This window comes from Lagopus muta, chromosome 24, assembly GCF_023343835.1.
Source record: "Lagopus muta isolate bLagMut1 chromosome 24, bLagMut1 primary, whole genome shotgun sequence".
In the NCBI taxonomy this organism is placed as follows: domain Eukaryota; kingdom Metazoa; phylum Chordata; class Aves; order Galliformes; family Phasianidae; genus Lagopus; species Lagopus muta.
In genome coordinates this window covers 5,309,352-5,337,060 of record NC_064456.1, presented here as the reverse complement: position 1 = coordinate 5,337,060, position 27,709 = coordinate 5,309,352, and the positions used below count along the sequence as shown (strand labels likewise).

Here is a 27,709-nt window from a genome sequence, read left to right as displayed (position 1 = left end):
CTGACATATCTTTTCTTTCCTTTGCAGAGATTGTGGCGGTCTGGGATGCTGTGTCTGAGTACATCCTGGAACAGATGAAGCTGGACAAGGTGGGCTGGTGTCCCAGTGGCCCTCGCCCTGGAGAGGGGTTCAGTGCTGCCGGGAGCCTTGGCCCTGCAGAGCAATCCCTCCCTGAGCACCACAGCAGCATGCTGAGCCCAAGCCGGGTACCCAGAGCGGCTTGTTGGCCAACTGGGAGGGAAACCCATGGCCAGAGCTGCCCTGAGCACTGTGTGTGTTTGGCACACGCAGGGGCTTCGCTCTGCCCTGCGGTCAGAAGAGGGAGAGCAAAGGGAGAAATGGGTGGGGGGTTTTCTGGCTGTGCCAAGGATAATCCGTGGCAGTCAGTCCCAGGCTTAAGCCCTGTGCTGTCCATGCCCGGGCTCTTCTCTAGCCAAGGGATGTTGGGAAATACTGTACGGAGATGACTGTATAGCAGGGACCACAGATGTTTTCTAAAGCTTTCCAGAGAGACCCATCTCGCCCCCCTGTCCGTCAGGGGTGGGGAGCGGGGAGAGCAGTGACCCCACGCTCCTGATGTTCATGGCTTTTGCCGCCTCTAAAGTACACGCTCATCAGCCTGTCTTTTCCCTGTGCAGGGCGTCCTGGTTCCGGAACTCGGGATCTTTGCTGGGGTCCGAGAGCAACTCCACAGCAAAGAAGAGGCGCTTCCAGTCCGAAGACCCGTCTTCGAACTGGATATCAGGGCGCTGTGGCTGCCAGACCTCCAGTCTCCCAGCGACATCATCCCTGGTAAGAAGGCAGCAGCCACCTTCCCCTTCCTGCCCCACGTCCGGCCGGCTGTGTTCTTTAAAGGACCTTTTCTGTGGATTTGGTTATGAATGCTGCATGGGCTGGCTGTGGCAGTGAGGATGTGCCTTCTCCTTGCAGACAGCATCAAGATTGAGCCGCTCAACTACCGGCAGCTCTCGCGAGCCTCCGGCGTCCCGCTGCACTTGGTGCCGCGCTGCGTGCGGGAGAGCGTCCTCTTCTACTGTCACCTCCTGAGGAACAAGACGCCCGTCCCGTTCGTGTTCAAGAACCTCGGCGTTATGACCTGCCAAGACAACCACCTCTGCATGAGGTTCTTCTGCAGCTGCGTTGAAACGCTGGAGAGCAATGCCCCCGTCCTCGCACTGATCCACACCGTAAGTTGAGGAGGTTGTGAGGTGCACCATCGGATCACTGCTGGCCAGCCTGGATGTGGCAGGCCAGTCAAATGCCTTTCCCCACGCTTGCCCCCATGGCTTTCTCCACGGGCAAAGGGATTTCCTGGATCTCTGCCCCTGCCTGGCAGTGCTCTTGCACGGCCTCACTATTTTGCCATCCTGCTCCTTCAGAGCAGAACAAAGCTCTGATGTTCACAGACGAGGCTTTGGTGGAGAGCAGCTTTCTCTTGGCACAGGAGCCAGGTTTGCTTCCTGTCAACAAGAGCCATGAAGAAATGGCCTTGGCTAGCCTCCAGCAGGTCTGTGTCCCTTTGCAGAGATTCTGGACGGAAGATCTTGCTGACTTCGGGCCAGAGACCACCGCCCGTGGGATCCGCTTGTTCCCGAGGTGAGTGCGTTTCCTCTGCAGCTCTTAGCTGGCCAGCAGACAGGCTTCCTTCCCACCTCCTCCTCTGGGACATGCCCTGCTGGGTCTCTGTGCTCAGCATCTAGCTGGGGAAAAATCCTGGAAAGTCTGGCTCCTGGTTAACTACTGCTGCTTTTCGGCTGTGTGTGTCTTCTCCCGGAGCGATGGGGGATCGCGGTTGTGTTACTGGTGCCCAAGCTGTCCCGATTCCCCTCAGAGGGAACGGACTGCACATGCAGAGGAATTTAGGCTACATGTGCTGGTTTGGCATGGCCAGGAAGGAAAAGGGTGCCACGCTTTGCATAGCACAGAGATAAATACCGCTGACCAGTTGCGTGGGGTAGGAGGTCATCCTTCTTCAAGGGTTGTCACTCTCTGTTTCCAGGTTTCAGCTCACTGTGGAAAAGAGCAGAGCAGAGGCTGCTGCAGACAAGAAATCCGCAATAGAGCGGAAGATGAGTAGAGGTGAGGGAGCGGGTCCCAGCTGTGGGGAGGGGGGCCCTGTCCTGTGCCGGGTGACCGGATCCAGGTTCACGTGCCGTGCCCGTGGGGCTGCTCTGAAGAATTTCTTTCTCTCTTGGTTGCAGGAGTCTCTGTCGGCAGGCTGCTGCCAAAGCGGAAGACACTTACCCCCCCCATGCTGCTGCAGCGCGAGCCAGGCTCAAGGCAGCAAAAGTTGGCAAAGGAGCCTCCTACCAGGTGAGGGCCTTCAGCAAAAAGAAGGAGATGCGTGCGCTCGTGTAGGAGCGGCCTCCCCTTCGGAGCTGCCAGCTCTCGGCACCCAGAAAGGCTCCTGACACACGTGTGTCCCAGGGGGGCTGTTCTCTCCAGGGACGGCAAGCGCGCAGCACGATTTCCCGAGGCAGACACACCAGCTTCATGTTCTACCCTGGTCCCCGGTCCCTGGGGGAGCTGAGTGCTGATCCCTATTGATGGCAGAAGCTCTTCTCCCTTCAGGGGTCTCTCCAGGGGTCTTGCGCCAGAGCCCATCTTTACGGTTGTGGGAGCACGGGGAGACCAAGGTGCCCCGGGCTCCTGCAGACTCCTCTTGTGTCTGTTTGCAGCGTGCTCCCACCGTGTGCAGGCAGCTTCCGCAGGACAAAGACAGGAGAACAGAAGGAGGCGTCTACTGCACAGACCAGCACTGCACTCCCTGCCACCGAGGAATCTAAGAGAGTGCTGCAGGTACTGGCTCTGCCTTGCTGCAGGGACTGTGCTGCTTGAGATTGCACCAATGACAGAATGGTAGAATCATAGAAAAGTTTGGCTTGGAAAGGACCGTTCTGATCACCTGGTTCCAACCCCCTGCTGCAGGCAGGGACACCTGTCTCTAGACCAGGTTGCTCTAAGCCCAACCCAGCCTGGCCTTGAGTGCTTCCACAGGGAGGGAAGCAAAAGCCTCTGTGTGTGCAGTGATCTGGAGCACAGCCCTTCGGGTGCCATCATTTCACATTTCTGTCCGCTCCTTCAGCTCCTCTTCGGTAGATGGGGGGTGCTGCACACCTTCCCTGTCTCTTCTCACCTCCTGGCCTGCCACCTGCCACAGCACACACAGGGGCTGTGAGAGAGGAATACGGCCTCTGTTTGCCACGAGTTGCGGATCACTGGCTTTGGGGCTCCTGGTCCTTCAGGGGCAAAGCAGTGCTGACAGGCCGGCAGAGGAGAGGGGCGGGAGCAGGGAGCTGAAGGAAGGCCCCAGGGGCTGAGGCTGATCCTGTATGCTGCTGTGTCTCTGCAGGAGCTCCGGGAAGTGTCTGCACTGTGGAAAGAAGCAGACCACACATGGCCTGTGCACCAGCAGCAAATAGAGCAAACACAGGCAGAAATGGCAGCATGGGAAGGCTGGAGCGCAGGGAAGGACCAGCGTCCGCCCCAGGTACCGTCAGGGATCGACCCTGCTGGCAACAGCCGCTGAGCCAGGGTGTGAGCTCAGCAGGGCGCAGGGGGTGGGAGCGGGACGGGCGCCGCGCAGCATGGCAGGGGCTGGCCCGCTCCTCCCCGGTAGGAGAGCTTGGCACGGCCCCGCAGGGAGAAGGGAAGGGCGGCGGGAGCCGTGGGCCGGAGGGCTGAGTCTCCTGCTTGCCGGGGCCTGCTGCAGGGCCCTTGGCAGAGGGCCTCGGGGGAACAGCCCCGGGCTCCCAGCCGCTTTGCTGACAGCGTCTCCTCTTTGGCAGCTGTTGGCCAGGGAGAGCGTGCGTGTTCCGCATCCTCCAGCCCAGCCCAGGAGACAGCAAGTGGGAAGGAGATGGAGGAAGGACGTGGATCCTGTGCCAGGAAGTAAAATGGGGACGGCGACCAAGCTGGCACTGCATGCTGAGTGAGTGTGTGCGGGCTCTGCCAGCTGCCCGAGGCTCTTGGGCAGCTGTGACTCTGCAGCTCGGGGACAGGCACGGCCCGGGCCAAAAACTGCTGGCAGGGTGCAAGGCTGGGGACACACAGGGGGCAGCACGGGGTGCGGGACCGGGTGAGGGCAGAGGCAGGGGCGGCTCGGTGGAGCCCGAGGGATGACTTTCTCCTCCTGTTGCAGCCTCCTTTCCCACCGAGCAGCTCAGGTGCTCCAGAAGTTGGAGCCACACCTCCATCAGCAAGAGGCTTTTGCCAGCACCGCAGAAAGAAACCGGCAGAAGCTGGAGCTGAAGCGGCAGCTTCCCAGGTGAGCTCCATAGGCAGCAGATCCCGAGAGCCAGGCTGGAGCCCAGCCTTGCCTTGCCTTGCCTGCGCTCAGCCCGTAACGCTCCGCGCTCTGCTCTTCTCGCCTCCCTAGGGCTCGATGCTCGCACCGCTCCAGAGAGGAAGGTGCAGCCAACCGTGGTGACCGCGGTGGAGCTGTCGGCAAGGGGGCTGGGAAGCCGTCCAGATTTCCACCTGTGAATGGAAGATCATAGAATCAAAGACTGGTGGGATGGCCTGGGTTGAAAAGGACCTTGAAGATCGTCTGGTTTCAACCCCCCTGCTGTGTGTGGGGTCACCGACCAGCAGACTGGGCTGCCCAGAACCACATCCAGCCTGGCCTTGAATGCCTCCAGGGGCATCCACCACCTCTCGGCCAGCTGTTCCAGCACGTCACCACCCTCCTTGTGAAGAACTCCTGCTAACATCGAACCAGATTATCCCCCCTTTCACAGTTAAAACCACTCCCCCTTATCCTACCACTACCCAGCCTCGTCAACGGCTGTTTCCCCTCCAGTTTATATCCTCCTTTCAAGAATTGGAAGGCCACAATGAGGTCTGCCCGGAGCCTTCTCCTCACCAAGCTAAACAAGCCTGGTTCTCTCCACCTTTCTTCACACGAGAGGTGCTCCAGCCCTCTGATCATCTTAGTGGCCCTCCTCTTGGTCCAAGAGCTCTGCGCCTTTCTTTGACCGGGGGTTCCAGCTCTGTATGCAGTACTTCCAATAAAAATTAATTGGCTTTATTTCCACTCAGTCTGCTGGTCAGTTTGCAGATTCAGAGAGCCACACCTGAAGAGTTAAATAAAAAAATAACCCAGTTAAATGAAAAAATAAACCCACTAAATTAGCCCATTAAATAATTAACCCATTAAATAAAAAAAATAACCCAACACAGCCACATAATTTAAACTGACCTTGAAAGCTATCAGTGTCTAACTACTGTTATTTTAGAGTGGTGGATCTCATTAGCAGCCACTAATTTACTCGGCCAGCCGTTATAAACCTGAATTTTTCGTAATTGCACGTGGGCTGATCCAAAAGTAATGCCTCCTATTTTATAAAGCTGGCCCACAACATCACAGGTGGACGCTGGAGGGATGGCAGCAGAGGCTGAACCTTCCTGCCAGCATTCAGTTACATTTTGCAGCCATGCCACAGACGGCAGCAGAGGGCCAGAATGACAGCACAGCACCTGGCTCGGAAGTGCTCATGGAGCACGGGGTGTCCCTGAACTCCTCCACACTGAAAAAAATCGCACCACTGACATCCATCAATGCCTGCAGAACATTTATGAAGTCCGACACGTGGAGGTGAGCGCAGTGAAGCAGTGGTGGTGCATTTCAGCAGTGGCAACAGCAATGCAAAAGACAAGCCACTCGAACAGCCCTAGTTGCTTTTTTTTTTTGCTTTTTAAACAAGCACAGCATGTAGGCTTTCGTTCAACGCTGGAAAAAAAGCAGAGCTAATGGTGGTGACCATGTTGAGAAACAGCTTTGTAGCTGAGAACTCGCCCTATGTATCCGTTGTCATGTCTACGGAAATAAATAGGAGGCATTCCTTTCAGAGCAATCTAGGTACCTCAATGAGCCATCATCCTAATAATGCAGTAATACTAATAACAGGAACAGAAAAACACAGACTCTCAGAATATCTTTTGTGGGGATGGAAGTTATTCCCTGGGAAGGAAGTGATGCCATCAGAAAGGTCACGACCACTTCCGACACTCAAACCATAGCAGCATGTCAGAGCACGCAGCCTTGGAATAAACCCCAAGGATAAACCAAACTGCGTCTCTGTTCCAGCCATTTTTTCTTCAGTATACACGCATAGACTGGGAGGCACTAACCCTACAGATTCATTGTACCACTGTGTCGTATGGTAAGAAGAAAAACAGGATGTTTGAGACTTTGTCAGGCACAGCACCTGCAGCACTGGGGGCGAGCAGTTCTGAATTCTCAGTATCTGGTCGTAATTTGCGTGCATGCACAAGAAGCAGTGCAACTCACTTCACCAAATGTAATTCAATGCAACCAAACGTATTGAAGGTGTACTTACAAGACTCTGAGGTAGAAAGCTGCTCGCTGAGGGGAAGGCTGGAAACGAGGCAGGGGAGGCCTGACAGATTGAGCGATTGTCTGGAAAAGGAAAGGAACAGAAGAACTGTTCAGATGACATGACAGCCATTTTTTTGAACGCTGTTACATATGCAGTAACGAGCAAAGAATGAAAATCAAGGCATTTGCCTTCGCCATCACCATATGTGCCACCTCTCTGCAGAGCTGCGGCACAGGCAGCACAAGACTGCTGGCACAGTAATTGCCAAGCCGCGTTTTCAGAAGCCAGCATGACAAAGTACTTCCCTTTTGCCATGCACAAAGAAATGCTGGCTTACACAGACGAGAGTCTCAAGTGGGATAAGAACACAGAGGCACTTCACTCTATTTTCTCAAACCAAAAGGAATCAAATGTCTACTTAAGGATAAAACAAAGCAAAACAACAAACACCCATGGAAAGCACACTAACCTTTGCAGGCCCTTCAGATCAAAGTGCTCCAATGGCAGTAGCTATAGAAGCCGTTATGCTCTACAGTTCCTCTGGTAGCTTTGTGGTTGGAGGTGGTGATCTTTCCGTGGGCTTTGGAGTGTTTGTTTTTAAGCACCAGTAAGAAACATCACCAGTCTTTTATCTGCACATCAATAAAGCAGAGAATACAGCTCTGAGCAGCCATCTGCCAGGACTTGCTTTAAGAAGCAGTCAAGGGAGTTGACAAGGCCCCATTTTCCAGGTCTTCTGACTTGGTCCTCAATGCAATCTGTTGCCAGGACCTTGAACTTCACAGCCGCAGCATGCAAATACAGTTTAATAACGGAGTCTTACAGAAAACAGTGGCTGGCCTGAAATCGTGCATCTGTACACAGATGAGCCAAAAGGGCTCAAGCCAGGGCTTAAGATTTATCACATCATATAAATGCACAATACGTGCACTACAGGAGAGATCCTGAATTCTCCTATAAATACGCTCATTTAAAAAAAAAAAAAAGTTAAACTCAGTAGCTTCCTCAAATTAAAATTCTGCCCAAGTCCAATGAAAGACAACGGTAACACAGAGAACTCAGGCTCAGAGAAAATGAGTCCAGCAGAAAGATAAGCCTCCCTTCACCAGGAAGAATTGATTTATGATACAAAAGCCAAGATAAGAGCAATACTGCATTTACAGATTTGGACCTGTTCTACAATAATTTCTGCACGCAGATCGGGCTGCTGGAATGCTAAACCAACGGGGCTGGTGTTATCACAAAGGGCTTGTAAAAGGAAGAAAACAGGAGTAGCACCAACCTCCAAATAAGCATACGAGAGCCAGGAAGTCACGTGGCAAGCCTGTTAAACCTTTAAATGTGCAGGAGACAAGACAGCCAACTCAAATTTCCTTTGACAAGCATGCGGATGCTTTCTGCTGAGCTCTGTTTCAGTTATTTCAGACCGCGCACTTCTCTTTATTTATCCAAAACGGAGTCACATCAAAGCTATAAGCTTTGAAATGATTGTGCTTAAGATACTGGTGCCTTCTCTTTCTTTAATAAGGCTTTTCTTAGATTAGTAATTGTTTCACTGGAAACAAACTCTGTTTCCTAGTCTGTTTTAAGATCATCTCTATGACTTCTCAGCAACTTTCTTCCAGATCACAGTTTGGCAAGAAAATGTACAGAAGACAGTAAACATATCAAAAGACTGCAGCACATTTCAGACTGGATTCTCAGAAAGAAGTCGTACAGATAGCCCAGATAACAAAATCCTTACACCTATTCTTCATAACTGAACACAAACAACCTGAGAGAGACCTTAGCAAACGTACAGACAGATTAACTTGATGATGTTAAAACACAGAGCTCTTACTTTGTGCAAAAGGCAGATCCGAACATGTAACAAAAACCTGGAGCTGTGTACCAATAATGTAAGGGCATCGTATCCGTCGGAACGTCACTGGAGAATCTGAAGGAATTCCAGATCTCTGACTTATAAAATCAGCTGTTTGCCAGCCAGTCAGAAGATGAATTTGTGCAGTTCAACTGCAGCTTCCTATGTAGCATACACTTACTTACCAGCTTCAGATAACAACAAACCCCAAACACCCCAGGATCTGATCCTGTGCTCCTCTTAGCGCTTCGTGCCTGCAGCTACCACAACAGGTCAGGAAGCCAAGCAGGCACAGGATGAAGGCCTCCGCTCTGGAGGAAAGCAGACAAGCAAAGCACGTGTGATAACAAGGGAACTTCAGCAGCACATTTCACTTTTCAGAAGGAAAACAGACACACCTTGATCCATTTGCAATCAAATGCCCTTTCGTTCCATATCTGTAAAGCAAAAGGTAAAAAGCCATGTTGAGAAGTGAGGATGTGCCGACGTGTCAAATCGCATACACAGAAACAGATCTTCCACAGCCATTACTGAACTCCACGGCTTTGGTTGGCCAAAGGAAATCGCTCCGATTGGTTCTGGCAGCCCTCCAGGGAAAAAGTCTGTATGAAAATTCAAGGCAGGTGCTTATTTCTCTCAGCCTTCGGCCCGCAGCCTGCAGCCTCACTGAAAAGAACAGTCGTGCTGGGAGAGCTCTCTACAACCCTTAGCCTTGTTACACATTATATGCTATGAGCAATAGCATATAACAGGCTCTTCAGCTTGGGAGATGATGCCTTTTTCCACGGTTTCTCATCAAGCCGTGGCCATACAGAATGTCAGTAACAACAGAAACAAGCTATTACTGAAATACTTCACATGCAGAACTTATATTCTACTGTAAAAGCACAGCAGGGCAAAAACTCGTGTCAGACACACACCTCCCAGCCCACCCCCTCCAAGGTCCATTTCTCAAGCTTCAGTGCCGTACCAGAGAGCAAGAGTGACACTGACTGAAACAGCCAGCAGCAGGAAGGGGAATGCTCCAGAAGAGACGTACCTTCCCACACTGCAACACAAAGGGCAGACTTTCTCAGTGGGATGGGAACCACAGCTTGAGAAGCTTCACTGAGGACAGTGAAAATTCAGAAGTGCAGCCTCGTGATAAATCATTTATATTCACCACAGTGAGCAGGTCTAAGCATTAAGGCCATTGGACTCAAGAAGATTATTGGCAAGTCCCTGCCTAGGATGTTATGCTACTGCAGAAAGGCAAAAACAGGCTGAGAGAAGCACCAAAGCAAGCATACCGAGTCCTAGAGCTTCCCTGCCTTGTCTGGTGCCACATGAAAACATCGGTCCCTTACAGTAATTAAGGGTCAGACGTGTTTGTTAGAACAAAGAGCATATAAACCCTAAGGCTTGGATTTACCAGTCAGTTCAATTCGGAGGCTCCTCTCTTCAGCTTCTCTCATCAGCCACCGCTCACAGCCTCAGAAGTCACTCTCACCATTTCCATAGGCACATGGCAGGTCGCGGGGCCATCTGGGAAGGAAACAGACATTAAAAAGACATTATAAAGTTCTCTTTGCTCACTTTGCATTGCTCACTATATTAGCTCAGCATAAATGTTTGAGGATTTGTCCCTTCTTTTTTGGGGGGGAGGGGGGGGGGAGGGGTGGAAGGGGAAGAAGCACTTTGTTTTTTGCTTTATTAAAAAGGAACTATGCTTTCTTTTTTGCATCAGAACGCAATCAGCTATCGGGCATTTTCTATTCCTAGATGCGATAATGCAAAAACCTGTATTTATGATCACCTTTGTCTCAGCAACCACTGGGAAATTCACAGCGTTAGGATCATAAGGGAAAGAAAATCACCGTTGAAAGCACAATTAGCACATAATGTCCACGTGGTGACATATGGGGTGAGAGCGAGCGAGGGGGGCAAAAAGTGGCACAAATTGAAAAGCAGTTCCTTCTTCACAGACTTTGCTCACAGTGATCATAGTCCAGTGAAATGCAGCAGCTCATCAAACTAAAGTAACACAACTCCTTCTGGTCTTCGCACTCCACTCTCTCTGTAAAGAACTTCCCCCTGACTGCCAACCTCAATCAGCCCTCCCTCAACTCAAAGCCATTTCCCCTTGTCCTGCTGTTATCTACCCTTTCAGAGTTGACTCCCCTCTTGTTTGTAGGCTCCCTTTAGGTCCTGAAAGGCTGCAATGAGCTCACACCGCAGCCGCCTTTTCTCCAGGCTGAACAAGCCCAGCACCCTCAGCCTGTCTTCATAGGGGAGCTGCTCCAGCCCCCTGATCATCTTTGTGGCTCTCCTCCAGACCCTCTCCAGCAGCTCTTTCTTGTGCTGGGGCCTCCAGACCTGGAGGCAGTGCAGCAGATGGGGACTCACGAGAGCAGAGCAGAGCAGAGGGGGACAATCACTTCCCTGTCCCTGCTGCCACCCCTCTACTGATGGAGCCCAGGATCCCATTTGCTTTCCCAGCTGTAAGAGCACACTGCTGGCTCACGTTAAGCTTTTCTTCCATCAAGACCCCCAGGTCCCTCTTGCCGGGCTGTTCCCAAGGACTGCTCCTGCCAGGCTGTTCCCTCCTCTAAATCGTGGCCCCGTGCACCACATCCAGACGGTTTTTAAACACATCCAGGGATGGTGACTCAACCACCACCCTGGGCAGCCCATTCCAGTGCTTAACAACCCTTTCTGTATAGAAGTTTGTCCAACCTCAACTTACCCCACGCAGGACGCTCCCCTCCCTCCCATCGCCCCTCAGCTCCTGCATCCTGCTATTATCTGCCTAAGGATACGAGGACCCTGCAGAGCGGCCCGCACAGGCTGATCGACGGCCGACGCCAACGGCACGAGGCTCAACACCGCCACTCGCCGGTCCCGCACTTCGCTCACAACCACCCCAGGCATCGCTGCAGGCTGGGGGCAGAGCGGCAGGAACGCCGCGCGGAGCAAAACGAGCCGGAGGCGCGGGCCCCGGAAGCGGAGCGGGCAGCCGGGCCGGGGCCAGCCGAGACGCGCGGTGATGACGCAACGACGGAAAGCACCCCGCGCGGAGCGCCCGCCTCGTCCCGCGGACCGACCAATGGCAGCGCGGCGAAGGCGGGGCCGAGCGTCGGGCTCTCCGCCGATGGCGGCCGCGGGGCTCCGTGCGGAGAAAGCGGCGCTCCGCCGCCCCGCGTCCCCGCCGCCGCCGCCCGCCCCGTGCCTCGGGGCCCCGTCCGTCCCCCGTAAGAACCGAGCCGTCCTCTGGAGTCGTCGTTGTGGCGGGGCGCCACCGAGCTGTGAGAACCGGCCGCTGACCGCGAGCGGCGGGATTCGCCCGGTGTCCGAGAGCGGCTTCTGGCTGAGCCGGGCAGCCCCGAAAGTGAGGGAGCGACCCCGCCGATCGAGACGCGATCGAGCCCGGCACACAGTCAGGCGGGCGCCTTCGGTTCTCGCTCGGCTCGAACGGTCGTCAGCGCTGCGCTGAGCTGCTGCCCCGCAGGTGGAGGACCCGGCTGCCATTTTCCCGCGAAAAGAGCCGGCGGCGCCGGCGCTGACCAATGAGAGGGGAGCCGGGGGGCGGGTGGGCGCGGGTGGTGACCAATGAGAGGGAGGCCGGGCCGGGCCGGGCCGGGTCGGGCCGTCGCTCCGGGGCGATGGCAGCCGGCGCAGCCTGCGTGCCACCTTTCCCCGCGGTTGAAGCGGCCGCTTCTGAAGGCGGGGCGCCCGCGTACGCTGCGGCAGCCCAAAGTGGAGTCGGAGGTGGCCGCGGGCCGGCAGGCCGCAGCGCGGCCGAGCGAGGCTCTGAGCTGGCGGGCCTCTGCCCGGAGGGACCGCATGCAGCACGGCAGGCGTCGGCTGGTTAGAGTGCGAGGCCGGGACAGCTCGCAGACTGCGGGTCCGGGGCGGGCAGAGCAAGTCCCAGTGCCGGTGACATCAGCCGGGCTGCTGGAACCTGCGTGCTGTCGCACTGTTTCCATGCCAACGGCGATCCCCCCCCCCCCCCAGTAGCCGGGGGCAGCTTTGCTGCCGTGTTTGTTACCCGATGAAGCCTGTTGCGGGGGGGCTGGGCAGACAGCCTTGCCAAAGAGGCCCGTTCTACAGCAGGATTGACAGCACGACTCCTTTTGTTTCTCCTTGAGCTCTGGCCAGGCTTCGGGGAGAAAACTGAGAGGAGAAAGAGGGCACCGGCTGTTCCCCGTCGATTGGTTTATTCCGTGCTAGAAGGGCTGGAGCTGCTTGCAGCGGCTCTGGATGCCTCACCCGTGGGTTGGATGCATTGCTGATGGATGCAACTTCCCCGTGGCTGGGAGAGGTTCTCCAGATCCTCATTGCAAACGGGCTCCCCAGTGACTGCGGCTCTGGGTGATGGTTAAATACTGGGGTAATTGGTGACGTACCTTCCTTCATCGCTGCGCTCACGTGGCAAGGAGCAGGCCCACTGCCTTGCTTACTGCCTTTACTGCTAGCTTCTCCTTTGGCTACAGACGCTGCCACTATTATTGTTTCTACTATTTTGTCGTAGGCAGTAAAATAAGCCTATCTCAAAGATGTTGGTGTCTTTGTTCTCCCTGTTGAGCCCATCGATTGGCACAACAGCATCAGCACGTGATGGGCACGTAACTTGGACGTCAGCAACGTGACTTGAAAGGCCAGCATCGGGAACGTCTCCTTTGGAGAGAGACTGAGAGGTTTGGGCTCATTGAGCCTGGAGAACAGAAGGCTCTGGGGAGACGACGTGGCTGCCTTTCAGCACATGGGGCCTCACAGATCACCCAGTTCCAACCCCCTGCTGCGGCCAACAGCGAGATCAGGCTCCCGGTCAGGTTGCCCAGGGTGCCATCCAGCCTGAACTTGAACACCCCTAAGGACAGGGTATGCACAGCATCTCTGGGCAGCCTGTGCCAGCAACTCACCAGCTTCTAAGTGAAAAACTTCCCCTGGACGGGTTTATTTTTCTGATGTGTGTGGGTGAGGTTTCTTTGCTCTGAAGTGCCTACAACTCGCAGAACTTGGTAGAAAAGCATTTCTGGAACTTGGAAACCCTGCTCGAAAGGCAACAGAGCGTCTCCAAAGGCACCAGGTGTGCCTGCGTATGCCGGATGACAGGAATCCTTCTGCAGCCTCTCTTGCCAGCGTCTGTTGCCTCCACGGCACCTGCTGGCATCTCGTCTGCCTGCAGATACCGCAATGTAACACTCAGTCTATGGGAGAGTCGGCACTGAGCAACATTCGTGTGGGCCCCAGCAGAAAGAGTGCCGTGTGATGCATGGCAGGCACGGTGCAGGGCTGCCTGCCTCTCGCGCTCACCACCCAGCCTCTGTTGAGCTGAATTCAGCCTGTGTGACACGTGGCAGGTTCTTGTGCCATTTGCCGAGTAAACCACGGCGACTGTCGATAATGATATTTCAAGCTCGTGAGGTGTGTGTGCCTGAGAATGCACAGGGTTTTGTTTATTTAGCAGACGTGAAACAACTTCTCTTAATAAACCATTACAGTTAGGCTTGCGTTCTTTTGTAAAATAATTTAGTAAGTTAACTGGAACTCCTCCTGGAAAAGGAGCTCCCCTCTCTGTGCCGGTGACCTAACAGAGCTCCAGGTGACACGGGCTGATGTCACAATGCCTAACAGAGCTCCAGGTGACACGGGCTGATGTCACAATGCCATTAGCTGCCTCACAAGCAGATCTTCCCCGGGGCAGCGGCAGTGCCGGCACTTCCCTGCAAGGCCTGGGTGCTGCTGCAGCACTGCTCAGGGGCTCTGTCCTTCTGCGGCCAGGAGTTGGCTCTGGTGCAGCCAGTCTGCACTGGGTGACCCTCGCTGACGCGTGGAGGAGCAGGGACACTTTGCAGAGAATTGTTGGTTGGTTGAGGAGCCTTGTTGGTGGAGGCCATCCTTAGTTCTGAGCTGAGGGCTGTCGGCAAGCCACATGGAAGGCTGCTGGACTGTGAGCGTCAGCTCGGAGCTGGCCTCCGCGTTCCCAACGCTGCTGGAACTCTCTGCCGAAGGTAAGGCTTTCCAGACCCCCTTCCCTAGGCATCGCACGGGGCTGTTAGCTGTTAGTCCAAAGCCACAGCTCCTGCCCTCTGTGCTTGGCTGGACGTGGCTGGGAGCCGCTGCAAGAGCCCCGCCAAAAGGTCCCACTGGGCTCTGGGGACCACGTGGCAGCCAGGTCCTGGGAGTAGAGCTGCCCAGAGCCCCCAGGTTCTGCGACAGGGCAGTCCAAGGCCAGGTTTCCCTGGGAGAGGGTGTTTCTGTAGATTCCAGCTCTGGGAGGAAAGGCATCCCGTTTCCCAGAGGCTTCCTATGTCCCCATTTCCCCTTGGGGCTCTGAATAAGGCTGAAATCGGAGCAAAGCCCAGCTCCATAGCCATGGTGGTGTTTTTCTGCGTGTGCAGAAACGTATCGATCACTGTCTGTGTGAGGAGCTTGCCAAGAGGTTGTGGAGAGGCTGGCCTGGAGCCTGACATATCTTTTCTTTCCTTTGCAGAGATTGTGGCGGTCTGGGATGCTGTGTCTGAGTACATCCTGGAACAGATGAAGCTGGACAAGGTGGGCTGGTGTCCCAGTGGCCCTCGCCCTGGAGAGGGGTTCAGTGCTGCCGGGAGCCTTGGCCCTGCAGAGCAATCCCTCCCTGAGCACCACAGCAGCATGCTGAGCCCAAGCTGGGTACCCAGAGCGGCTTGTTGGCCAACTGGGAGGGAAACCCATGGCCAGAGCTGCCCTGAGCACTGTGTGTGTTTGGCACACGCAGGGGCTTCGCTCTGCCCTGCGGTCAGAAGAGGGAGAGCAAAGGGAGAAATGGGTGGGGGGTTTTCTGGCTGTGCCAAGGATAATCCGTGGCAGTCAGTCCCAGGCTTAAGCCCTGTGCTGTCCATGCCCGGGCTCTTCTCTAGCCAAGGGATGTTGGGAAATACTGTACGGAGATGACTGTATAGCAGGGACCACAGATGTTTTCTAAAGCTTTCCAGAGAGACCCATCTCGCCCCCCTGTCCGTCAGGGGTGGGGAGCGGGGAGAGCAGTGACCCCACGCTCCTGATGTTCATGGCTTTTGCCGCCTCTAAAGTACACGCTCATCAGCCTGTCTTTTCCCTGTGCAGGGCGTCCTGGTTCCGGAACTCGGGATCTTTGCTGGGGTCCGAGAGCAACTCCACAGCAAAGAAGAGGCGCTTCCAGTCCGAAGACCCGTCTTCGAACTGGATATCAGGGCGCTGTGGCTGCCAGACCTCCAGTCTCCCAGCGACATCATCCCTGGTAAGAAGGCAGCAGCCACCTTCCCCTTCCTGCCCCACGTCCGGCCGGCTGTGTTCTTTAAAGGACCTTTTCTGTGGATTTGGTTATGAATGCTGCATGGGCTGGCTGTGGCAGTGAGGATGTGCCTTCTCCTTGCAGACAGCATCAAGATTGAGCCGCTCAACTACCGGCAGCTCTCGCGAGCCTCCGGCGTCCCGCTGCACTTGGTGCCGCGCTGCGTGCGGGAGAGCGTCCTCTTCTACTGTCACCTCCTGAGGAACAAGACGCCCGTCCCGTTCGTGTTCAAGAACCTCGGCGTTATGACCTGCCAAGACAACCACCTCTGCATGAGGTTCTTCTGCAGCTGCGTTGAAACGCTGGAGAGCAATGCCCCCGTCCTCGCACTGATCCACACCGTAAGTTGAGGAGGTTGTGAGGTGCACCATCGGATCACTGCTGGCCAGCCTGGATGTGGCAGGCCAGTCAAATGCCTTTCCCCACGCTTGCCCCCATGGCTTTCTCCACGGGCAAAGGGATTTCCTGGATCTCTGCCCCTGCCTGGCAGTGCTCTTGCACGGCCTCACTATTTTGCCATCCTGCTCCTTCAGAGCAGAACAAAGCTCTGATGTTCACAGACGAGGCTTTGGTGGAGAGCAGCTTTCTCTTGGCACAGGAGCCAGGTTTGCTTCCTGTCAACAAGAGCCATGAAGAAATGGCCTTGGCTAGCCTCCAGCAGGTCTGTGTCCCTTTGCAGAGATTCTGGACGGAAGATCTTGCTGACTTCGGGCCAGAGACCACCGCCCGTGGGATCCGCTTGTTCCCGAGGTGAGTGCGTTTCCTCTGCAGCTCTTAGCTGGCCAGCAGACAGGCTTCCTTCCCACCTCCTCCTCTGGGACATGCCCTGCTGGGTCTCTGTGCTCAGCATCTAGCTGGGGAAAAATCCTGGAAAGTCTGGCTCCTGGTTAACTACTGCTGCTTTTCGGCTGTGTGTGTCTTCTCCCGGAGCGATGGGGGATCGCGGTTGTGTTACTGGTGCCCAAGCTGTCCCGATTCCCCTCAGAGGGAACGGACTGCACATGCAGAGGAATTTAGGCTACATGTGCTGGTTTGGCATGGCCAGGAAGGAAAAGGGTGCCACGCTTTGCATAGCACAGAGATAAATACCGCTGACCAGTTGCGTGGGGTAGGAGGTCATCCTTCTTCAAGGGTTGTCACTCTCTGTTTCCAGGTTTCAGCTCACTGTGGAAAAGAGCAGAGCAGAGGCTGCTGCAGACAAGAAATCCGCAATAGAGCGGAAGATGAGTAGAGGTGAGGGAGCGGGTCCCAGCTGTGGGGAGGGGGGCCCTGTCCTGTGCCGGGTGACCGGATCCAGGTTCACGTGCCGTGCCCGTGGGGCTGCTCTGAAGAATTTCTTTCTCTCTTGGTTGCAGGAGTCTCTGTCGGCAGGCTGCTGCCAAAGCGGAAGACACTTACCCCCCCCATGCTGCTGCAGCGCGAGCCAGGCTCAAGGCAGCAAAAGTTGGCAAAGGAGCCTCCTACCAGGTGAGGGCCTTCAGCAAAAAGAAGGAGATGCGTGCGCTCGTGTAGGAGCGGCCTCCCCTTCGGAGCTGCCAGCTCTCGGCACCCAGAAAGGCTCCTGACACACGTGTGTCCCAGGGGGGCTGTTCTCTCCAGGGACGGCAAGCGCGCAGCACGATTTCCCGAGGCAGACACACCAGCTTCATGTTCTACCCTGGTCCCCGGTCCCTGGGGGAGCTGAGTGCTGATCCCTATTGATGGCAGAAGCTCTTCTCCCTTCAGGGGTCTCTCCAGGGGTCTTGCGCCAGAGCCCATCTTTACGGTTGTGGGAGCACGGGGAGACCAAGGTGCCCCGGGCTCCTGCAGACTCCTCTTGTGTCTGTTTGCAGCGTGCTCCCACCGTGTGCAGGCAGCTTCCGCAGGACAAAGACAGGAGAACAGAAGGAGGCGTCTACTGCACAGACCAGCACTGCACTCCCTGCCACCGAGGAATCTAAGAGAGTGCTGCAGGTACTGGCTCTGCCTTGCTGCAGGGACTGTGCTGCTTGAGATTGCACCAATGACAGAATGGTAGAATCATAGAAAAGTTTGGCTTGGAAAGGACCGTTCTGATCACCTGGTTCCAACCCCCTGCTGCAGGCAGGGACACCTGTCTCTAGACCAGGTTGCTCTAAGCCCAACCCAGCCTGGCCTTGAGTGCTTCCACAGGGAGGGAAGCAAAAGCCTCTGTGTGTGCAGTGATCTGGAGCACAGCCCTTCGGGTGCCATCATTTCACATTTCTGTCCGCTCCTTCAGCTCCTCTTCGGTAGATGGGGGGTGCTGCACACCTTCCCTGTCTCTTCTCACCTCCTGGCCTGCCACCTGCCACAGCACACACAGGGGCTGTGAGAGAGGAATACGGCCTCTGTTTGCCACGAGTTGCGGATCACTGGCTTTGGGGCTCCTGGTCCTTCAGGGGCAAAGCAGTGCTGACAGGCCGGCAGAGGAGAGGGGCGGGAGCAGGGAGCTGAAGGAAGGCCCCAGGGGCTGAGGCTGATCCTGTATGCTGCTGTGTCTCTGCAGGAGCTCCGGGAAGTGTCTGCACTGTGGAAAGAAGCAGACCACACATGGCCTGTGCACCAGCAGCAAATAGAGCAAACACAGGCAGAAATGGCAGCATGGGAAGGCTGGAGCGCAGGGAAGGACCAGCGTCCGCCCCAGGTACCGTCAGGGATCGACCCTGCTGGCAACAGCCGCTGAGCCAGGGTGTGAGCTCAGCAGGGCGCAGGGGGTGGGAGCGGGACGGGCGCCGCGCAGCATGGCAGGGGCTGGCCCGCTCCTCCCCGGTAGGAGAGCTTGGCACGGCCCCGCAGGGAGAAGGGAAGGGCGGCGGGAGCCGTGGGCCGGAGGGCTGAGTCTCCTGCTTGCCGGGGCCTGCTGCAGGGCCCTTGGCAGAGGGCCTCGGGGGAACAGCCCCGGGCTCCCAGCCGCTTTGCTGACAGCGTCTCCTCTTTGGCAGCTGTTGGCCAGGGAGAGCGTGCGTGTTCCGCATCCTCCAGCCCAGCCCAGGAGACAGCAAGTGGGAAGGAGATGGAGGAAGGACGTGGATCCTGTGCCAGGAAGTAAAATGGGGACGGCGACCAAGCTGGCACTGCATGCTGAGTGAGTGTGTGCGGGCTCTGCCAGCTGCCCGAGGCTCTTGGGCAGCTGTGACTCTGCAGCTCGGGGACAGGCACGGCCCGGGCCAAAAACTGCTGGCAGGGTGCAAGGCTGGGGACACACAGGGGGCAGCACGGGGTGCGGGACCGGGTGAGGGCAGAGGCAGGGGCGGCTCGGTGGAGCCCGAGGGATGACTTTCTCCTCCTGTTGCAGCCTCCTTTCCCACCGAGCAGCTCAGGTGCTCCAGAAGTTGGAGCCACACCTCCATCAGCAAGAGGCTTTTGCCAGCACCGCAGAAAGAAACCGGCAGAAGCTGGAGCTGAAGCGGCAGCTTCCCAGGTGAGCTCCATAGGCAGCAGATCCCGAGAGCCAGGCTGGAGCCCAGCCTTGCCTTGCCTTGCCTGCGCTCAGCCCGTAACGCTCCGCGCTCTGCTCTTCTCGCCTCCCTAGGGCTCGATGCTCGCACCGCTCCAGAGAGGAAGGTGCAGCCAACCGTGGTGACCGCGGTGGAGCTGTCGGCAAGGGGGCTGGGAAGCCGTCCAGATTTCCACCTGTGAATGGAAGATCATAGAATCAAAGACTGGTGGGATGGCCTGGGTTGAAAAGGACCTTGAAGATCGTCTGGTTTCAACCCCCCTGCTGTGTGTGGGGTCACCGACCAGCAGACTGGGCTGCCCAGAACCACATCCAGCCTGGCCTTGAATGCCTCCAGGGGCATCCACCACCTCTCGGCCAGCTGTTCCAGCACGTCACCACCCTCCTTGTGAAGAACTCCTGCTAACATCGAACCAGATTATCCCCCCTTTCACAGTTAAAACCACTCCCCCTTATCCTACCACTACCCAGCCTCGTCAACGGCTGTTTCCCCTCCAGTTTATATCCTCCTTTCAAGAATTGGAAGGCCACAATGAGGTCTGCCCGGAGCCTTCTCCTCACCAAGCTAAACAAGCCTGGTTCTCTCCACCTTTCTTCACACGAGAGGTGCTCCAGCCCTCTGATCATCTTAGTGGCCCTCCTCTTGGTCCAAGAGCTCTGCGCCTTTCTTTGACCGGGGGTTCCAGCTCTGTATGCAGTACTTCCAATAAAAATTAATTGGCTTTATTTCCACTCAGTCTGCTGGTCAGTTTGCAGATTCAGAGAGCCACACCTGAAGAGTTAAATAAAAAAATAACCCAGTTAAATGAAAAAATAAACCCACTAAATTAGCCCATTAAATAATTAACCCATTAAATAAAAAAAATAACCCAACACAGCCACATAATTTAAACTGACCTTGAAAGCTATCAGTGTCTAACTACTGTTATTTTAGAGTGGTGGATCTCATTAGCAGCCACTAATTTACTCGGCCAGCCGTTATAAACCTGAATTTTTCGTAATTGCACGTGGGCTGATCCAAAAGTAATGCCTCCTATTTTATAAAGCTGGCCCACAACATCACAGGTGGACGCTGGAGGGATGGCAGCAGAGGCTGAACCTTCCTGCCAGCATTCAGTTACATTTTGCAGCCATGCCACAGACGGCAGCAGAGGGCCAGAATGACAGCACAGCACCTGGCTCGGAAGTGCTCATGGAGCACGGGGTGTCCCTGAACTCCTCCACACTGAAAAAAATCGCACCACTGACATCCATCAATGCCTGCAGAACATTTATGAAGTCCGACACGTGGAGGTGAGCGCAGTGAAGCAGTGGTGGTGCATTTCAGCAGTGGCAACAGCAATGCAAAAGACAAGCCACTCGAACAGCCCTAGTTGCTTTTTTTTTTTGCTTTTTAAACAAGCACAGCATGTAGGCTTTCGTTCAACGCTGGAAAAAAAGCAGAGCTAATGGTGGTGACCATGTTGAGAAACAGCTTTGTAGCTGAGAACTCGCCCTATGTATCCGTTGTCATGTCTACGGAAATAAATAGGAGGCATTCCTTTCAGAGCAATCTAGGTACCTCAATGAGCCATCATCCTAATAATGCAGTAATACTAATAACAGGAACAGAAAAACACAGACTCTCAGAATATCTTTTGTGGGGATGGAAGTTATTCCCTGGGAAGGAAGTGATGCCATCAGAAAGGTCACGACCACTTCCGACACTCAAACCATAGCAGCATGTCAGAGCACGCAGCCTTGGAATAAACCCCAAGGATAAACCAAACTGCGTCTCTGTTCCAGCCATTTTTTCTTCAGTATACACGCATAGACTGGGAGGCACTAACCCTACAGATTCATTGTACCACTGTGTCGTATGGTAAGAAGAAAAACAGGATGTTTGAGACTTTGTCAGGCACAGCACCTGCAGCACTGGGGGCGAGCAGTTCTGAATTCTCAGTATCTGGTCGTAATTTGCGTGCATGCACAAGAAGCAGTGCAACTCACTTCACCAAATGTAATTCAATGCAACCAAACGTATTGAAGGTGTACTTACAAGACTCTGAGGTAGAAAGCTGCTCGCTGAGGGGAAGGCTGGAAACGAGGCAGGGGAGGCCTGACAGATTGAGCGATTGTCTGGAAAAGGAAAGGAACAGAAGAACTGTTCAGATGACATGACAGCCATTTTTTTGAACGCTGTTACATATGCAGTAACGAGCAAAGAATGAAAATCAAGGCATTTGCCTTCGCCATCACCATATGTGCCACCTCTCTGCAGAGCTGCGGCACAGGCAGCACAAGACTGCTGGCACAGTAATTGCCAAGCCGCGTTTTCAGAAGCCAGCATGACAAAGTACTTCCCTTTTGCCATGCACAAAGAAATGCTGGCTTACACAGACGAGAGTCTCAAGTGGGATAAGAACACAGAGGCACTTCACTCTATTTTCTCAAACCAAAAGGAATCAAATGTCTACTTAAGGATAAAACAAAGCAAAACAACAAACACCCATGGAAAGCACACTAACCTTTGCAGGCCCTTCAGATCAAAGTGCTCCAATGGCAGTAGCTATAGAAGCCGTTATGCTCTACAGTTCCTCTGGTAGCTTTGTGGTTGGAGGTGGTGATCTTTCCGTGGGCTTTGGAGTGTTTGTTTTTAAGCACCAGTAAGAAACATCACCAGTCTTTTATCTGCACATCAATAAAGCAGAGAATACAGCTCTGAGCAGCCATCTGCCAGGACTTGCTTTAAGAAGCAGTCAAGGGAGTTGACAAGGCCCCATTTTCCAGGTCTTCTGACTTGGTCCTCAATGCAATCTGTTGCCAGGACCTTGAACTTCACAGCCGCAGCATGCAAATACAGTTTAATAACGGAGTCTTACAGAAAACAGTGGCTGGCCTGAAATCGTGCATCTGTACACAGATGAGCCAAAAGGGCTCAAGCCAGGGCTTAAGATTTATCACATCATATAAATGCACAATACGTGCACTACAGGAGAGATCCTGAATTCTCCTATAAATACGCTCATTTAAAAAAAAAAAAAGTTAAACTCAGTAGCTTCCTCAAATTAAAATTCTGCCCAAGTCCAATGAAAGACAACGGTAACACAGAGAACTCAGGCTCAGAGAAAATGAGTCCAGCAGAAAGATAAGCCTCCCTTCACCAGGAAGAATTGATTTATGATACAAAAGCCAAGATAAGAGCAATACTGCATTTACAGATTTGGACCTGTTCTACAATAATTTCTGCACGCAGATCGGGCTGCTGGAATGCTAAACCAACGGGGCTGGTGTTATCACAAAGGGCTTGTAAAAGGAAGAAAACAGGAGTAGCACCAACCTCCAAATAAGCATACGAGAGCCAGGAAGTCACGTGGCAAGCCTGTTAAACCTTTAAATGTGCAGGAGACAAGACAGCCAACTCAAATTTCCTTTGACAAGCATGCGGATGCTTTCTGCTGAGCTCTGTTTCAGTTATTTCAGACCGCGCACTTCTCTTTATTTATCCAAAACGGAGTCACATCAAAGCTATAAGCTTTGAAATGATTGTGCTTAAGATACTGGTGCCTTCTCTTTCTTTAATAAGGCTTTTCTTAGATTAGTAATTGTTTCACTGGAAACAAACTCTGTTTCCTAGTCTGTTTTAAGATCATCTCTATGACTTCTCAGCAACTTTCTTCCAGATCACAGTTTGGCAAGAAAATGTACAGAAGACAGTAAACATATCAAAAGACTGCAGCACATTTCAGACTGGATTCTCAGAAAGAAGTCGTACAGATAGCCCAGATAACAAAATCCTTACACCTATTCTTCATAACTGAACACAAACAACCTGAGAGAGACCTTAGCAAACGTACAGACAGATTAACTTGATGATGTTAAAACACAGAGCTCTTACTTTGTGCAAAAGGCAGATCCGAACATGTAACAAAAACCTGGAGCTGTGTACCAATAATGTAAGGGCATCGTATCCGTCGGAACGTCACTGGAGAATCTGAAGGAATTCCAGATCTCTGACTTATAAAATCAGCTGTTTGCCAGCCAGTCAGAAGATGAATTTGTGCAGTTCAACTGCAGCTTCCTATGTAGCATACACTTACTTACCAGCTTCAGATAACAACAAACCCCAAACACCCCAGGATCTGATCCTGTGCTCCTCTTAGCGCTTCGTGCCTGCAGCTACCACAACAGGTCAGGAAGCCAAGCAGGCACAGGATGAAGGCCTCCGCTCTGGAGGAAAGCAGACAAGCAAAGCACGTGTGATAACAAGGGAACTTCAGCAGCACATTTCACTTTTCAGAAGGAAAACAGACACACCTTGATCCATTTGCAATCAAATGCCCTTTCGTTCCATATCTGTAAAGCAAAAGGTAAAAAGCCATGTTGAGAAGTGAGGATGTGCCGACGTGTCAAATCGCATACACAGAAACAGATCTTCCACAGCCATTACTGAACTCCACGGCTTTGGTTGGCCAAAGGAAATCGCTCCGATTGGTTCTGGCAGCCCTCCAGGGAAAAAGTCTGTATGAAAATTCAAGGCAGGTGCTTATTTCTCTCAGCCTTCGGCCCGCAGCCTGCAGCCTCACTGAAAAGAACAGTCGTGCTGGGAGAGCTCTCTACAACCCTTAGCCTTGTTACACATTATATGCTATGAGCAATAGCATATAACAGGCTCTTCAGCTTGGGAGATGATGCCTTTTTCCACGGTTTCTCATCAAGCCGTGGCCATACAGAATGTCAGTAACAACAGAAACAAGCTATTACTGAAATACTTCACATGCAGAACTTATATTCTACTGTAAAAGCACAGCAGGGCAAAAACTCGTGTCAGACACACACCTCCCAGCCCACCCCCTCCAAGGTCCATTTCTCAAGCTTCAGTGCCGTACCAGAGAGCAAGAGTGACACTGACTGAAACAGCCAGCAGCAGGAAGGGGAATGCTCCAGAAGAGACGTACCTTCCCACACTGCAACACAAAGGGCAGACTTTCTCAGTGGGATGGGAACCACAGCTTGAGAAGCTTCACTGAGGACAGTGAAAATTCAGAAGTGCAGCCTCATGATAAATCATTTATATTCACCACAGTGAGCAGGTCTAAGCATTAAGGCCATTGGACTCAAGAAGATTATTGGCAAGTCCCTGCCTAGGATGTTATGCTACTGCAGAAAGGCAAAAACAGGCTGAGAGAAGCACCAAAGCAAGCATACCGAGTCCTAGAGCTTCCCTGCCTTGTCTGGTGCCACATGAAAACATCGGTCCCTTACAGTAATTAAGGGTCAGACGTGTTTGTTAGAACAAAGAGCATATAAACCCTAAGGCTTGGATTTACCAGTCAGTTCAATTCGGAGGCTCCTCTCTTCAGCTTCTCTCATCAGCCACCGCTCACAGCCTCAGAAGTCACTCTCACCATTTCCATAGGCACATGGCAGGTCGCGGGGCCATCTGGGAAGGAAACAGACATTAAAAAGACATTATAAAGTTCTCTTTGCTCACTTTGCATTGCTCACTATATTAGCTCAGCATAAATGTTTGAGGATTTGTCCCTTCTTTTTTGGGGGGGAGGGGGGGGGAGGGGTGGAAGGGGAAGAAGCACTTTGTTTTTTGCTTTATTAAAAAGGAACTATGCTTTCTTTTTTGCATCAGAACGCAATCAGCTATCGGGCATTTTCTATTCCTAGATGCGATAATGCAAAAACCTGTATTTATGATCACCTTTGTCTCAGCAACCACTGGGAAATTCACAGCGTTAGGATCATAAGGGAAAGAAAATCACCGTTGAAAGCACAATTAGCACATAATGTCCACGTGGTGACATATGGGGTGAGAGCGAGCGAGGGGGGCAAAAAGTGGCACAAATTGAAAAGCAGTTCCTTCTTCACAGACTTTGCTCACAGTGATCATAGTCCAGTGAAATGCAGCAGCTCATCAAACTAAAGTAACACAACTCCTTCTGGTCTTCGCACTCCACTCTCTCTGTAAAGAACTTCCCCCTGACTGCCAACCTCAATCAGCCCTCCCTCAACTCAAAGCCATTTCCCCTTGTCCTGCTGTTATCTACCCTTTCAGAGTTGACTCCCCTCTTGTTTGTAGGCTCCCTTTAGGTCCTGAAAGGCTGCAATGAGCTCACACCGCAGCCGCCTTTTCTCCAGGCTGAACAAGCCCAGCACCCTCAGCCTGTCTTCATAGGGGAGCTGCTCCAGCCCCCTGATCATCTTTGTGGCTCTCCTCCAGACCCTCTCCAGCAGCTCTTTCTTGTGCTGGGGCCTCCAGACCTGGAGGCAGTGCAGCAGATGGGGACTCACGAGAGCAGAGCAGAGCAGAGCAGAGGGGGACAATCACTTCCCTGTCCCTGCTGCCACCCCTCTGCTGATGGAGCCCAGGATCCCATTTGCTTTCCCAGCTGTAAGAGCACACTGCTGGCTCACGTTAAGCTTTTCTTCCATCAAGACCCCCAGGTCCCTCTTGCCGGGCTGTTCCCAAGGACTGCTCCTGCCAGGCTGTTCCCTCCTCTAAATCGTGGCCCCGTGCACCACATCCAGACGGTTTTTAAACACATCCAGGGATGGTGACTCAACCACCACCCTGGGCAGCCCATTCCAGTGCTTAACAACCCTTTCTGTATAGAAGTTTGTCCAACCTCAACTTACCCCACGCAGGACGCTCCCCTCCCTCCCATCGCCCCTCAGCTCCTGCATCCTGCTATTATCTGCCTAAGGATACGAGGACCCTGCAGAGCGGCCCGCACAGGCTGATCGACGGCCGACGCCAACGGCACGAGGCTCAACACCGCCACTCGCCGGTCCCGCACTTCGCTCACAACCACCCCAGGCATCGCTGCAGGCTGGGGGCAGAGCGGCAGGAACGCCGCGCGGAGCAAAACGAGCCGGAGGCGCGGGCCCCGGAAGCGGAGCGGGCAGCCGGGCCGGGGCCAGCCGAGACGCGCGGTGATGACGCAACGACGGAAAGCACCCCGCGCGGAGCGCCCGCCTCGTCCCGCGGACCGACCAATGGCAGCGCGGCGAAGGCGGGGCCGAGCGTCGGGCTCTCCGCCGATGGCGGCCGCGGGGCTCCGTGCGGAGAAAGCGGCGCTCCGCCGCCCCGCGTCCCCGCCGCCGCCGCCCGCCCCGTGCCTCGGGGCCCCGTCCGTCCCCCGTAAGAACCGAGCCGTCCTCTGGAGTCGTCGTTGTGGCGGGGCGCCACCGAGCTGTGAGAACCGGCCGCTGACCGCGAGCGGCGGGATTCGCCCGGTGTCCGAGAGCGGCTTCTGGCTGAGCCGGGCAGCCCCGAAAGTGAGGGAGCGACCCCGCCGATCGAGACGCGATCGAGCCCGGCACACAGTCAGGCGGGCGCCTTCGGTTCTCGCTCGGCTCGAACGGTCGTCAGCGCTGCGCTGAGCTGCTGCCCCGCAGGTGGAGGACCCGGCTGCCATTTTCCCGCGAAAAGAGCCGGCGGCGCCGGCGCTGACCAATGAGAGGGGAGCCGGGGGGCGGGTGGGCGCGGGTGGTGACCAATGAGAGGGAGGCCGGGCCGGGCCGGGCCGGGTCGGGCCGTCGCTCCGGGGCGATGGCAGCCGGCGCAGCCTGCGTGCCACCTTTCCCCGCGGTTGAAGCGGCCGCTTCTGAAGGCGGGGCGCCCGCGTACGCTGCGGCAGCCCAAAGTGGAGTCGGAGGTGGCCGCGGGCCGGCAGGCCGCAGCGCGGCCGAGCGAGGCTCTGAGCTGGCGGGCCTCTGCCCGGAGGGACCGCATGCAGCACGGCAGGCGTCGGCTGGTTAGAGTGCGAGGCCGGGACAGCTCGCAGACTGCGGGTCCGGGGCGGGCAGAGCAAGTCCCAGTGCCGGTGACATCAGCCGGGCTGCTGGAACCTGCGTGCTGTCGCACTGTTTCCATGCCAACGGCGATCCCCCCCCCCCCCAGTAGCCGGGGGCAGCTTTGCTGCCGTGTTTGTTACCCGATGAAGCCTGTTGCGGGGGGGCTGGGCAGACAGCCTTGCCAAAGAGGCCCGTTCTACAGCAGGATTGACAGCACGACTCCTTTTGTTTCTCCTTGAGCTCTGGCCAGGCTTCGGGGAGAAAACTGAGAGGAGAAAGAGGGCACCGGCTGTTCCCCGTCGATTGGTTTATTCCGTGCTAGAAGGGCTGGAGCTGCTTGCAGCGGCTCTGGATGCCTCACCCGTGGGTTGGATGCATTGCTGATGGATGCAACTTCCCCGTGGCTGGGAGAGGTTCTCCAGATCCTCATTGCAAACGGGCTCCCCAGTGACTGCGGCTCTGGGTGATGGTTAAATACTGGGGTAATTGGTGACGTACCTTCCTTCATCGCTGCGCTCACGTGGCAAGGAGCAGGCCCACTGCCTTGCTTACTGCCTTTACTGCTAGCTTCTCCTTTGGCTACAGACGCTGCCACTATTATTGTTTCTACTATTTTGTCGTAGGCAGTAAAATAAGCCTATCTCAAAGATGTTGGTGTCTTTGTTCTCCCTGTTGAGCCCATCGATTGGCACAACAGCATCAGCACGTGATGGGCACGTAACTTGGACGTCAGCAACGTGACTTGAAAGGCCAGCATCGGGAACGTCTCCTTTGGAGAGAGACTGAGAGGTTTGGGCTCATTGAGCCTGGAGAACAGAAGGCTCTGGGGAGACGACGTGGCTGCCTTTCAGCACATGGGGCCTCACAGATCACCCAGTTCCAACCCCCTGCTGCGGCCAACAGCGAGATCAGGCTCCCGGTCAGGTTGCCCAGGGTGCCATCCAGCCTGAACTTGAACACCCCTAAGG

The 27,709-nt window shown here is 54.6% G+C and overlaps 2 protein-coding genes and 1 long non-coding RNA gene across 13 annotated transcripts; 2 read left to right on the top strand and 1 right to left on the bottom strand.

Moving 5' to 3' along the window:
• On the top strand, positions 1-18,509 carry LOC125684191 (uncharacterized). Its single transcript, XM_048926141.1, has 6 exons — positions 1-89; positions 15,289-16,246; positions 16,650-16,729; positions 16,852-16,963; positions 17,329-18,140; positions 18,439-18,509. The coding sequence occupies exons 2-5, from the start codon at positions 15,891-15,893 to the stop codon at positions 17,486-17,488; spliced, it is 708 nt and encodes a 235-aa protein (XP_048782098.1). The 5' UTR covers positions 1-89; positions 15,289-15,890; the 3' UTR covers positions 17,489-18,140; positions 18,439-18,509.
• On the top strand, positions 1,241-2,838 carry LOC125684190 (uncharacterized). Its single transcript, XM_048926140.1, has 4 exons — positions 1,241-1,596; positions 2,000-2,079; positions 2,202-2,313; positions 2,679-2,838. Exons 1-4 carry the CDS (start codon positions 1,241-1,243, stop codon positions 2,836-2,838), a joined length of 708 nt encoding a protein of 235 aa, XP_048782097.1.
• Positions 3,644-25,857, bottom strand: LOC125684193 (uncharacterized). 11 transcript variants are annotated; one of them, XR_007373243.1, is made up of 7 exons: positions 25,581-25,857; positions 24,263-24,375; positions 23,250-23,288; positions 21,461-23,162; positions 20,992-21,071; positions 4,865-5,075; positions 3,644-4,479 (listed from the first exon to the last, which is right to left on the bottom strand). It is a non-coding gene; the product is annotated as an uncharacterized LOC125684193 (long non-coding RNA). The 11 variants fall into 11 exon arrangements; XR_007373244.1 differs by lacking the exons at positions 20,992-21,071; positions 21,461-23,162 and adding exons at positions 6,342-6,421; positions 6,811-8,513 and having other exon boundaries at positions 4,368-4,479; XR_007373246.1 differs by lacking the exons at positions 20,992-21,071; positions 21,461-23,162; positions 23,250-23,288 and adding exons at positions 6,342-6,421; positions 6,811-8,513; positions 8,601-8,639 and having other exon boundaries at positions 4,368-4,479.
• Positions 25,858-27,709: the final 1,852 nt, after the last annotated feature.